Source organism: Mus musculus, chromosome 5 (assembly GCF_000001635.26).
Source record: "Mus musculus strain C57BL/6J chromosome 5, GRCm38.p6 C57BL/6J".
NCBI classification, from domain to species: domain Eukaryota; kingdom Metazoa; phylum Chordata; class Mammalia; order Rodentia; family Muridae; genus Mus; species Mus musculus.
The window spans coordinates 140,065,414-140,078,858 of NC_000071.6; the positions used below are offsets into that span (position 1 = coordinate 140,065,414).

A 13,445-nucleotide genomic window follows, 5' to 3' on the forward strand; every position below is an offset into this window, starting at 1 on the left:
AGGAGCTGGCACATACAGCTTGTCCTTTCCCTTCCATGGGCTGTGCCACTTGGCAGAGGTCTGGCAGCAAGATGCCTGCCATGCCCCTCACCCCTCTGGGCACCTACTACCTCTGGACAAAGTCACAGTGCCACAACTCATAGGGAGGACCTTGGCAGAGACTCACAGAGTATAAAGTAAAAAAACCCAAGTGGCCAGAGATGAGTGACTGTCAGGAGTGGGGAGGAAGGGGCCAGTGTGTCCCCTCCTGCCACTGAAGACCATGCTATGTGAACATGGGGCTGCTCAGCACATGACTCATTTACCAAGGCCAGCACTGACCTTCTTCCTAATGAGGAGGCGAGCTGAGCTGCCTGTGGCTGAATGAGCTGGCTTGATGCACACACACAGTGCTGCCTACCTTGAAGATGAGGCAGTCCGTCTGGTGCTCAGCGTATCGGGAGGTGAGGCGGTATTGGCTCTCCGTGGTCACGTCAATCTGGTAGCCGGTCAGCGTGTAGCAAACTTTGCGGAACTCCTGGATCTTGGTCTGGAAAACCTCCTTCAGCCGCTGGTTCTTCAGCTCAGCACTTTCCACCTGCTTCCGCAGCTCTGCAGGGAGAAGGGCACAGCGTGGGTCCCATGCTGCACTGGTGGGACAGGGAGAATGGCCAGGGGGAACAAGCAAGGATGAACTATGGCCTAACTGGAGTTCCTGCTGCCTGCCGATGCCTGAGGCTGGTGTCCATCTATCTGTGAGCCCTGAGGAATAAGAAGAAAAAGGACAAGAGGCCAGAGAAGCAGTGTGACCCTCTGGTGGGAGCCATAATAAACTGATTATATTAACAACAGTACTTAAAACAAAACAAAACAAAAAACAACAGTGACTCTGAGAGATAGATGCTGTGATTAGATACCCTGCTAGTAGAATGACACCACCCTCCATTACTGTTGGAAAGCACTACAGGGTCATGCTTTGGGGGTAGGGGTGGGGAACTGGTCCCAGCTGGGCAGTAGGTTCTAGAGCCTGCAGGAGAAGGAAGCACTAGGAGTCCAGTTCTGCAGTGAGGGTCAGAGTCCCAACTGCTCTGGGCACACAGACAATCACTAGGCTGCAGCCTCAGCTCCTTCCTTCCAGGGACTGGCCACTTGCCCTGAATGAGCTAGCACAGGACAGAGAGAGAGAGAGAGAGAGAGAGAGAGAGAGAGAGACAGAGACAGAGACAGAGACAGAGACAGAGACAGACAGAGGTAGATGGAAGAGAGGCTGTTTGGATATTGTAGACTGTTAGGTATAGGATCCACATGCTGGCCACCTGTAACCAAAAGGACCCTCCTTGTCCCTCAGCAAGGACTGGGTGGGCTCCAGATAACCAGGCCTAGGAGCCCCTCCCCAACTTTCCACATATCTCTGGGAATATCATTCAGGGCAGAGCACCACCTCCCCAATTGCCCGCCATGGTTTACTGGTGCTTAGGGAGAAGCCAGCTGCGTAAAGCCACCAGGAGCACACACAATTACCATGAATCTCTCACCCAAGGTGCCTACTGAGTAATTAAGCCCTGATTTACACCCCGTTCATTACTGAGCCGGCTCCACTTACACACAGGGAGGGGCTGTCTCAAGCTGGGCACTTCCTGAAAGTCCTTCGTGGAACTTTCTCACAAGGAGAGCCCCGCAAGCCTGGGCCCTGAAGACCTCTCCCTCGCTGTGATGAGGAACTGGGGTTACTTAACATCAGCCATGATATGCGGGCACTTTTGAGGAGGGTGGTCCTGGGCTTGTGTGGCAAAGATATCCCTAAGTCAGAGAAACTTGAGTCCAAGGGGCTCCATGGACGGGGCCCGTCCCAGGTCCTCATGGGCTGGCTCACCGTCAAAGAGGAGCAGAGAAAGGGTTTGAGGTCAGGCCTGAGGCAGGAAGGAGGATGAGGCTGTGTCCTGTGCACCACAGCCCCAGAGGATGATTAGCACGCGCAGATGGGATGGCTTTCTAGGGATCAGTGGGGCCAGAGACTGCTTCCTATGAGAGCCATGTGGGGACAAGAAGCTTTGAGCAATCTGGAAGAAAACGGGGACCAGAGAAGACTGGGTCCCCATTTACTCTGCCACTTCTGTGTCTCCACACCATCTCCCAGGGGAGCATAGCATGTGGCTGCCCTCAGATCCAGCCTTGAGGATCTAGCTAGGGAGAGCCCTGGAGACCAGCCTAAGTCTCAAAAACCACATCACCCCCAGGCCATGGTTCTCGGGTAACAGCAACTGCTCTGGAAAGGAGACTCTCCAACTGGCCGAGTGGCCTTCGAGTTTCCTGGGAGCTTTCAGGATGCAGCTTTGCCGAGCTGTTACCTGTGCTGGGGTGGGCTTTTTGGTGACGCAGCTCCTTAGAGTCGTCAGTGCTTCAGTAAGCAACTGCTCACTCAGGCCCCTGTATGTAACCCCAATAAATTCACTGCTTCATTAACCTAGACTTGGGCAGACTGCTCTGTTGTTGGTGCCCTATCTAGAATGAACAGATTTTTTTCCCAGGAAAATTCATACATGCACACCTCCAGATGAACATTTCCCCACCCCCTTTTATAAACAAGGAAACTGAAACTCAAAGAGTACAAGCACTGGACCCACACTGATGAAGCGCTCCAGCAGGGCAGCTGCTACCTTTGCCACCCCTCATATTCTACAATGGACAGCCCACCCACAGTCTAGGGAGGAAATCACACTTTGAGCAAGGCATGCTGGTACCAGTGGCTGTGAGGAGAAATGGCTCGACAGACCCAGCCTGAAGGCAGAGGCTCTTCTGCGGGGCTGTTGCCTGGCCACTGGCCCTGTCCTGTGGCTCTTTCATCCATCACCCCACAGAGGCCTTGGCAGACACTGTTCTCCACAGTGTGAGTCCCTTCAACAGGACACAGGCCCAGAAGTTTGATTAATCGAGTGATGAGACTATGAAAATGAAAGGTTAATTGGCAGCCCTAACCTCAAGACTCTTCCTGGCATCCCTGGGCCCCTCCTCCCTGAGAGAGGGCCTTCATCAGGAGAAGAAATTCACTGACCACACTTCCCAAGGATGTTTCAGCCATTAGAGACTGTGACAACTGCTCAAAGACCTCAGATGTCCAATGGGGTCGATTAAATCTTGGGACCAAATGCAGGCTGACCTTGAGGAAGGTAACAGGCTTTTGTGTAATTCCGATCTCAGAGGCAGGTAGGTGTGGAGCGAAGGCCCAGGGAAGGCCCCTGGGGAGGAGGTCTGTGTACTTCATGGGGATGAATGGAGAGGAGTCACCCTGGCCACATGCCAAGCAATCACAGGCATGGTTGTGGCTACAAAGAAGGAACGCCCATTGCCCTTGGCGGCTGGGAGTGGAAGACACCTCTTTCATGACAAGAGTGAGGCCATTGTTGGGAGGGGCAGACAGACCAGCAAGGGGTGATGCCCAAGGCCTGGAAACAATCATTTGATTTGGGATGCTTCAACTTCCTTGTTACTTCTGTGGCTCAGTGGCTTACATAAACAAGAATGAATAATTCACTCGATGGTTTGGATTAAATAAATAAAAGATGGGTTCCACCTTGGAAGTGTCATTACTCTTCTGTCACAGGCTGTCACTCAGTCTCTTTCAAAGTGACCAAGAGCAGAGGTTGCTTTTGGCCTTCTCCCAGGAGGCAAAGGGCCTTGGGGGTCTGTGATAACATACTCTGGCATTGGGGAGACGTCCTTAGCCACTCATGAGCATGCAGGTAACAACACAGGAGTGAGGGCCAGGGTGGTAGATGTGGTGAAACCCAGGAAGCTGCAAGCCACCAAGAGGCTCTGAGCGTATTCTGAGACCAAGGCCCAGAGGAGGGCAGCTTTGCTCTGGAGTCCTTCTGTAGATCTATAGGGCCACCCCCTGGCCTCATTCTAGCTCCTGGCAACTGAGATCCTTGAAGCTCTCTCTGGCTGCCCCTCCATCTTGTCACAGGAAGCAGCTATGGTTGCTGCGATCCTCCAGCTCTGAACCACACTCCTCAGTATCCCCAGCCAAGGCTGTCCATCCCTCCCTTCCTATGGCTCTCTCTGCAAGGACAGTCCTGGATGTCCTATAAGGACAGCAGTATGGCAGGTGACAATTGGGAGCCAGGGAAAGGATGTAATTGTTCATTAGAACTCAAGCCAGACTTGGTGGCAGAGACTGTGATGGGCCAGAGGGGGTTTCCAGAGTGGTCCCGGGCACCTGAGGCCTTGCCTCAAACCCCTGCTCTCTGTTCCATGTCTGTGTGGAAAGCTCATCCTGGCCTGTTGGCTGGTTCCAGGGTTCTAGGGAGGCAACAGGATGTTTCTGAGCTGACACCCTCACCATCTCAGCCCCCTTTTGGACTCACAGGAGGCATCTGCGCAAGTTCTGAGGGAAGGACACAGGGCAAAAATAGCCTATGCTCTGCCAGGTAGAAACTAGTGGTGATGCACTCCTGCCCAAGAGCAGAGATGTTGGGGTAATGAGCGTCTATGGCTCAGATCTCCTGCCCTCAAGTCTGCAGGATGGCTGATACTAGTGGGGCCAGAGGGGCACATGCGAGGTAGATACAGAGAAGAGGTATCCAGGGAGAAGATGGCTGTAGGGCTCACTGTAAGCACACCACCTGTGCCAGTCTGTGGACAGAAAGGTGGGTGCCTGGTGTGTTCTTTATTTAGATTTATTTTTTTATTTTAAATTATGTATATGTGTGTCTATATCCTAGTGTGGGTATGTGCATGTGAATGCAGGTACCCTCAGAGACCAGAGGCATCAGATTGCCCCTGAAGGTGGAGTGGTTATAAGTTGTCTAATGTGGGTGAGTGCTAGGAACTGAACTCAGGTTCTCTGGGAGAGCAGTGTGTGCTCTGACCCAACGAGCTGTTTCTCTAATCCCTAGGCTGTTTAGTTTTTGTAAATTTACACAAACCTTGGAAGAAAGAACCTCAATTGAGAAACTGTCTCCTTCAGGCTGGCCTATGTGCCTGTCGATGGAGTGCTGTCTTAACTGCTAAGACAGGTAGGTAGGGTTAGCTAACTATGGGCAGTGCCATCAGGAAAAGGTGGTCCTGGGATACATAAGCAAGGAAGCTGAGCAAGCCCAGAGAACAAACTAATGTGAAGCCTTCCTGTCTGCTTCAGGTCTTGATGTCAAGTTCCTGACTCAGTACCTCTCAGTGACAGACTACAACCTGTAAGCCAATGAACACTTCCCCCATGCTCCCTAGTTGTTTTAAGGCAGCATTTTGTCCCAGCAGCAGGGATTCAAACCAGACCAGACTCTACCAGTCTTAAACCCTCATGCTCACCTGCACCAGACTGCTGTAGCTCTGGGTCACAACAGTGGCAGCCCCTATGACATCTGTCATGACTCTGATGGAGAACCTGGGGTCAGCTCTGCAGGACAAAGAAAAGCCTAATTCTTTTCTCTTTGGGGAGAGAAACACATGACCTCCAAAGAAAACTACTGACGGGCTGGTGATACGGCTCAACTAGAGGCCCTGGGTTTGATCCCCAGCCATACATAGCAGGACATGCCTATAATCTCAGCATATGGGAGGCAGGGGCAGGAGGATCAGAAGTTAAAGTCATTCTTGGCTCCATAATGAGTTCTGACAAGCCTAGGCTACATGGAATGCTGTTTCAAAACCAAAACCAAAAACCAAAAGCCAAAAAAAACCAAAACCAAAAACCTCACCATGGCAAGTTCTTAAGGAACTTACAGGTTTTGCAAAGCTCTGGTTTCTAGTTATAGCATGGGAGATAGGCCTTCCAGAGCCCTGTCTGAATGGTATACCCAACTCCAGTGAGTGGCAAACAACAGCATCTTAGAGCACTGGACCTTCTTGGCTCAGGCAAGAGACATAATGAGAGAACAAGAGAAAGGGCTGGGGAGGAAGCATCTGCATAGCAGTGGGGACTATCAGGGCAGGTACCTGTGGTTGCAGCAAGAGCCCACATGACCCCTATCAGAGACGAGCACCCTGTTCTCATCCCAGGCGCACTAGCCAAGGATAAGAATCCAAGCAGAGCCCACTGCACCTCTAACCACTGAGATGACACCGACAGGCCCTGCAGAGGGTCCCAGGAGGAGTCAGCATGTCGGGCAGCACGGAAAACCAAACATGTGAAAGAACATGGTACAAAGATAGTGGCTTACCTCAATGACACCGAGGCAAGATGAGGATGTGTGTGCTTAAGTACCCAGGTCAGAAGAGCACCAACTGAACATGGGTCCCATCAGAGCTGAATGTAGAGAAGTGTGTGTGTGTGTGTGTGTGTGTGTGTGTGTGTGCATGTGTGTATCCACATACCAGAGCATACTCTTACTGGAGGAAGAGTCTTTCTCTCTGCTAAGAAGCCACGCAGCAAGAAAGCACATGTCTTGGTTACTGTTCTATTGCTGTGAGAAGACACCATGACCAAGGCAACTCATGAAGTATTTAACTGAGGGCTTGCTTACAGTCTTAGAGGGTGTGCATGATCATCAAGGTGGGAAATATGGTCACAGGCAGGCAGGGATGGCACTAGAGTAGTAGCTAAGAGCTTGCTTCTGATCCACCAGAGGAAGGCAGAGAAAGAGCCTGGGCCTTTCTTGACACGTCAAAGGAGGTCTATCACTCTTTCAAGGCCACCCTAGTGACACACCTCCTCCAACAAGGCTATACTTCCTAATGTTTCTCAAACAGTTCCACTAACTGGAAACCAAACGTTTAAATATGTGAACCTATGAAGGCTGTTCTCTTTCCAACAACCACAGTGGGGGGGCTAGGCATGGCAGTACACGTCTGGGTGTTATGGCAAAGAAACAGAGAGACAGTATGTTACCACACTGACACTCACATGACAATAACCTACACTTGAGTGTGAGCATGCTAGAAGGAAATACAGCCAAGCTCTCTAACACCCTGGAAAGGAAACATGCTCACATATAGGCCAGCAGGAAACATGCATGCTACCTTTACTGTGGTCACCAGGGATGCCCATGACTATGTGGCCTTCCTCTCTGCTTCCCATCTTTGCAGATGGGCTCTCCCTTCCTGGCTATAATGCTATGGGGTAGGAGAAGACAGGATGGTGTGGTCCAGTGGAGCAGTGACTACCTCAATGTCCCCAGCATCTCCTGATTAAGAGCTAGAAGTAGAGTTTTGAACATTACTTTAGGGATTCTTAGGAAAGCCATTTTCCCTTCTGAAAAGTAAACAGAATCCACTGGGATTTTCAGGCCTTGCTAAAACCACCACGGTACTAGGATATCACGCATCACAGCTAGCACAACTGTGGCCTTCAAACCTGAGGCAGAGGTGCTGCTTCCAACAAGCCCAGCCTGAAGGATTAACCCACAGACAGAGAGCCATGCTCTAGGCTTTCTTGATGCTTTGGCCGTGCTTAGTAGTCTACTCCTCGTCTCCCCTTGGAGGGATCCAGGGGTCGATGGCATGGTTGGACTTTCTTGTCTGATCAGGTGGCAGGACAATACTTGGCTTTTAGTCTCTGCAGAGGCATGAACACTGACTCACCAAGATAAAGGGATTTTATCTGCTTGGCCACGGCTCAGGCGACATGAACCCCCTCCTCATTTTACAAGGGAAGGGGTTGAGACCTATCCTGCAATGTGATAACAGGGACCCTGCTTGAGTATCGGCTTCTAGGCCTGGGGGACTGGTGGCTAGCCAGAGAAATCCCTGAGACTTATGCCCCCAGCTGCTGCAGGTACTGGAGGTGCTGGCCCTGTTCAGACCCAAAGCTGATGTGCATCTAAGGACTGAATTATTCATGCCTTGCTAACTTTCAAACCATCCCAGTTTTACATTTTTAAATATTTAATAATTAGCCATAAAATATTTATGCAATTTTATTAGCAGCTGTGGAGGCCAGGCACTGCTGTGGCTGTGACAAGGGTGTCTGTGCCCTACTCCCTGTGGCTGCCTGGAGAGGATGGCAGGAGGAGTCCCACAGCACTGACCCAGGGCCTGCTGGGCCACTATGGGTTCAACCCTCGGGGACACCACACAGAAGGAAGTGGAGTAGCCAGTGGGTGTGGCACAGAGCACTGAGACTACTAGCCCACCCCAAATCCAAACCACAACAAGCCAGCCAGTAGAGTGGCTGACAGGTGATGTGCAGTCCCAGCTAGGACCTTCTTCCCTAAACTTACCCTGGAGAGTGACAGGTAGGGCTGCTGGTCTAAGATGAGGGGCTGTGGTTCCCAAAGTGGGAGGCCATTAAAACCCACTAATCAGATCTCCTGCTGCCCTATGGAGATGGGGTTACTATTAACTCCACCAATGCCATGAGCCAAGAGATTTGGTCCCCACCCCCAGCCTGCATTCCCCTGCTGGGCCGGAAATTGCATGGTTTACACCAGCCTCAGTGATGCTTGCTCGCCCTGGAATTATATGCAGATGAGCAGCTCATGCGCACCCGCCTGGCTGCTGGCAGCCGCCCCTGGGTAAGCTCTGAGCGCCTTTCAAACGGGGCATCTCTGTGTGATTAACTGCTCACTCCAGCAAGCAGCTTGTCACCTTGCACAAAAATGATTTGAAAAGACACCGGCAATTACAGCCCACCAGATTACAGGGTGGGAGAGTCCCGGGGTGACAAGCGGGCGCTGATATCATATTCGTTCTTGTAAGACTCCCTCCCCCACCCCAGGGACAGAGCAAGAGAGGCCCTAGAGCACCAGGCTGCACAGTCCCTGTGGCAGTAATCTTGGCAGTAGAGAATCAGCAGCCCCTGATTTTGCATGTCCTCCAGGGTAAGAGGGACACGGCCCTGGATGATGGATGCAGAGACAAGCCAGAGGCACAGAGGACTGACTTCACCCAACCCGGGTCTTCAGGATCATAGTAGGCCGGAGGCCGGAGGGATACCCACAAACACCTACTGGGTGCAAGGAGATACTACTGCAGGCCCCGCCCTGGTGCTTGAACAGGAGCTTCCATCAGCAACCCAGGCCTCAGCTCAGAAAGACCCTTGGACCACTGGCCAGTGGGCTGAAGCTACATGGGCCTGCATGTCTCCTGCTGCTGACTTCACAGCTTTAGCTGTTGAGTCAGCCCTTCCTCCCCAACATCAATGCTTCCCAGAGTAGGCCTCTGCCCTGTGGCACAAGCCTGAGGTGCCCAGCAGAGGCCCTTTCAGTGAGTGACAAGCAAGAGTCATGCACACTTCTGCATTACTACTGGCTCAGGAAAATAAGGGCCAGGGGTTGGGCATCAAGCTGCATGCAACCCCATCTGGAACAGGACCGTGGTTTTGGTGTCAGTGCTCCTCAATCTGCAGTCTCTGGTTGCCTCTGAACACCACTCAACAGGCCTCCCTCACCACCCCATCCGGGACATGTGAATGGAAAGCTCCCACCCAAGACCACCACTACTGTGAGTAACCGAAGCTGCTCTAAGTTGTAGCCCTTGTCAACTTGCTACCCACCTCTGCAGCCGCCGTTCCGGGGACTGCTGTAGACCCAGAACTGACCCAGAGGGCCCCAATCAGATGCTTGACCTCTTCCCATCACCACTGACATGGACTAGCCCTGCTTAGATCCTGCAGGAGGTAGGGGTAAGACAGGATTTCCCTTCTGTCCACTGGTGTGGAAACCCAGCCTAAGTGCTGGCTTGGCTTCCAACACTGCTGTGTGCATCAGGTTCACCCACCCATGCCTGGGCAGTATGGTTCTCTGCCATGCTACAAGAGGCCCTGGACTTCTGCCTCCCACAGGGAACTGTGCTTGGTACTATATATACTTCTGGGACAAGCGCTAAAACCACCTGGTGTCCTCCTTCCAGACCTCCCTTGAGTTTCTGTACCTCTGGTGCTGCCCTGCTTTGAGGGTCCTGTGAACCCTGTCTGGATGAGAGTCCACTTCCACCACTGTACAAGTCCCTGGAGGCAGAGACTGGCTCCCCTTGGGGCAAGCCCAGCATCCACAATGCCCAGGACACACAGCCATTGAAACTCAGCAGGACTAAATGAGCAGATGGGTCCAAATTCTCCTTAGACACTGGGGCTGGGTGACTTGAAGCAACCTATGACCCCACTTGAAGGTCTCTAGTATGCATTGCTATAGAAGACTGGAAAACCAAGACTGGGTAGCCTTGGAAACACAGGTCATTAGAAGGTACAGAGAGAAAGGCTGAGGATGTGGCTTAGTTGGTAGAGCACTTGCCTAGCGTACATGAAGTCCTGGGATTAATCCCCAGCACAGTATAAACCAGACATGTTAGTGCACACCTATTAATCAGCACCTGGGAGGTAGAAACAGAAAGCTCAGAAGTTCAAGGCCAGCCTAGATTACATGAGATCCTGTCTCAAAGGAAAAAAACCAAACCAAACCAATCCACCAACTAAACAACAACAAAAAAAAAGACTCCCAAAAAATAACAAACAAAAAAGGGAGAAACACTGTAGAGCAAGGCCTGGCTGGCTGCAGGTGCTCATGCCCGCTGGCCCACTGCTGGAAAGCTCTGCAGGGTGCGAGATGCATTGCAGAGGGTGAGACACTTCACAGAGTATGAGATGCCAGTCAGCACTGCACCAGGATTATTTTCCACCCACAGCCACTGTTGGCAGCATGTGAGCCTCTTTGACAGACCACTGGATCACAAGCTGGCGTCTTACCCAACGGCAGCCATCCCAATGGCCGGGGTCCTACCTTGGCTGGCTAAAGGCCACATTTCCCTTTAGGAATTCTGCATTGGGAAGCTCTGGCAGGGAAGGTGGCAACAGATGTAAGAAAGGAGAGTGGGGATGGGCCAAAGGCATGCCACAGTTAAGGTAACACCGAGGGTCAGATGGAAGCAGCCCCAAGGAATCCATCCCTGGGGTGAAAGGGCACTGCAGGCTCCTGCAAGTCCTGCCTTGCATGTGGTGACTCTATCAGCCATGGGAGCATTCATCAAGGCTGTGCTCCCAGCTCCCGGAGCTGATGACCCCTCTCCACTGGTCTCAGCTGGGCATTTCTAAGAGGTCACAACTGCATTCACGCTACAGTTTGGGGGTTGTCATTCCCAATCCAAGATAGGCAGAAGGTTTGGGGACCCAGAGAAAAGCCATTGGCCGTGAGGCCAATTTTGATGACAGAAGATTGACAGCACTGGCAAGAATGGAGCTCCATCAGCCTGGCTGCTGTGAGTGACTGTCCTCTAAGCTCAGTAACTACCATCCTGGGAAGTTCAGCTCTGCCCCCTTGCAAATGGACCGGCCCAGCTGGGCCTGTTGACTGTTAATACCCCACCATGGACCCTGCCACCTGTTACAGGCAACTGTGCCTTAATTGCACTTGAACTCAGGGAGGGACTAGCACAGCTGCTCTGAACCTGCATATCAGATATTTATAATTCATAGTAGTAGTAGTAAAATTAGTTATGAAGTAACAACAAAGTAATCTTAAGGTTGGGGGAGGTCACCACAGCATGAGGAACTGTATTAAAGGGTCACAGTATTAGAAAGTTTGAGAACTACTGAGCTAGAATATATAGGATGGAAAAACAAGGGGAGGGAGGGATCCATTGATGTGGCTAAGAGGAAGCTCTCATCCCTGATGGGTATGGCTTTTCAGAGTGGTGTTCAGAAATAAGCACATGTACTCCTGTAAGTAGCCCCTAACCTAATCTCTGAAAGAAAGCCCAATAAACTTATTGGGTTTCCGGAGTGTACCTTAGTGGAACTGTGCCTCAGTTTGTCATTGTGACCTCAGGAGAAGGGGCAGCTGTTGCTTCAGCAATACTGGTAGGCAGAGCTCTTGTGCTGCTTGCCTCTGGCAGGACTGAAATGAAGGCTCTGAGTGCTAGATCAGAGGCTACAGAATCCAAACCAACAGCCTATGGGCTTGTATGCTGCTACTGAGCTAAGGACGAGACTCAGTCTATGCCTTGCTTAGACTCACTCACTCATTCTTATTCCCAACAGGCTGGATAGTGGGGCAGAGAGCTGTTTCTGACAGTGTGTCACAGAGTTGGGGAGATACATGGCAGTGTGAGGACGTGGTTTCAAATCCCCAGCACTCAGGTAAAAAGCCAGGTGTGGCCACATGCCTACGACCCCAGAGCTGTGAGGTGTGGGAAGAGACAGGAAGAATGCCGGGGCTTGCTGATTGCTAGCCTAGCTCCAGGTTCAGAAGAGACTCTGCATCAAAAGATTAAGATGGACCATGATGGAGGAGGAGATTGGACATCCTCTTCTAGGGTCCAGATCCATTTTACACACACACACACACACACACACACACACACACACACACACACACACACAAAACCTATTTATGTCCTCTAGGAGAGCCACAGCTTTCAAAGAGAGGGTTCACACACAGAGACAATCAGAGACCAATAGGCATAACCTCATCATGTGTGCATACACATACCTCTTCCCTGCCCAGCCCAAAACACTTGAAGCAGAGAATCATGTCACAAACAAGAGAATAGAGCTGCTTCAGTACAAACTTCCAGAAGCTTCCTTCTACAGATGTACCAGGCAGGTGATCTGCCAAGAGAAGATTGGACATAGGCAGTGGTCTGCCATCCACTAGATAGAACAGAAACTCTGATGGAGCCAGAGAGCAGAGGCAGCGAGGACGAGTCACAGCAGAGCCACAGTGTTGAAGTCACGTCTACATAGGCTGAGAGCTGGCAATCCGTTCTGCACACTGGATGTATTATTAATTTCTGACACTGGGTGTACAGAAACCATAATTCCCTGGAAGGCAAGCTCCCTTGTGGGGGGGACAGTGTTTAGAGCTCATCTTTTATTGACCAAGTCAGTCTTGAGTCAATCTGTCTGCTCTTGGCGAGACAAGAGTTTTAAATCTCCTTTGTCCCTCCTCCTCGAGATATAGCAGTGTATTAAAAACCTGCTAATGCGTGCCATGGCCTCAGACTTGATATGGAACCAATTCTTCAGACAGCAGATTAAGGAAAAGGCTACAGAACCAACTCAGCAGCCAGAGCAGTGCAGAGAAGGTTTGGGAAGGACGCTGGGGTGGAGCAGATGCTGGGTGTGGTGTAGACACTGGGTGCTGAGGAACCAGGCACAGCAAGAGAAAGACCATGGTTAGACCATGGAGAAGCCCCAGGTAAGCAGAAAGGAGCTGGGGATACCTGTCTTCCTGCCACATACTAGCTTGGAGGAGGGGACGGGGACTGGCTGAGTTCATTGAGTACAGAAATGCTTAGCTTTCAAAGAGAGTCATCAAAGGCAGCCCTGCTCCCCATGGCCTGGAGTCCAGATGGGGCTTGTAGCTGGGCCTGTGACAGCATGATTCTTATAACAAGCTGATGACTAAACACAGCCAGAGCTGCTGGGGCTGAGTCAAGGTTGCCTGGACTCTATTAGACAGGGCAGGTGTGGTATCCCCTGCCCCCTGTGTGTACACGTATGCGAAAGTATGTGCATGCACATGAGTGTTTGTGCATGTATAAGCATGTGTGTGTGCCTGTGTGTGCACACATGTGTACATAATTGTATGCATACACGT

General features: G+C 51.4%; 1 protein-coding gene across 7 annotated transcripts in view; it reads right to left on the reverse strand.

The window, feature by feature from the left end:
* Positions 1-13,445, reverse strand: part of Mad1l1 (MAD1 mitotic arrest deficient 1-like 1) — a 312,920-nt gene that overhangs the window by 56,725 nt on the left and 242,750 nt on the right. For all 7 annotated transcript variants that reach the window (NR_152617.1, NM_001359025.1, NM_010752.3 and 4 more), the window contains one exon: positions 401-591. Coding sequence is in view for 6 of the 7 variants with exons in the window: in NM_001359025.1 (NP_001345954.1) it covers positions 401-591 (191 nt within the window). In the remaining variant the exon portion in view is untranslated. The remainder of the gene's footprint in view (positions 1-400; positions 592-13,445) is intronic.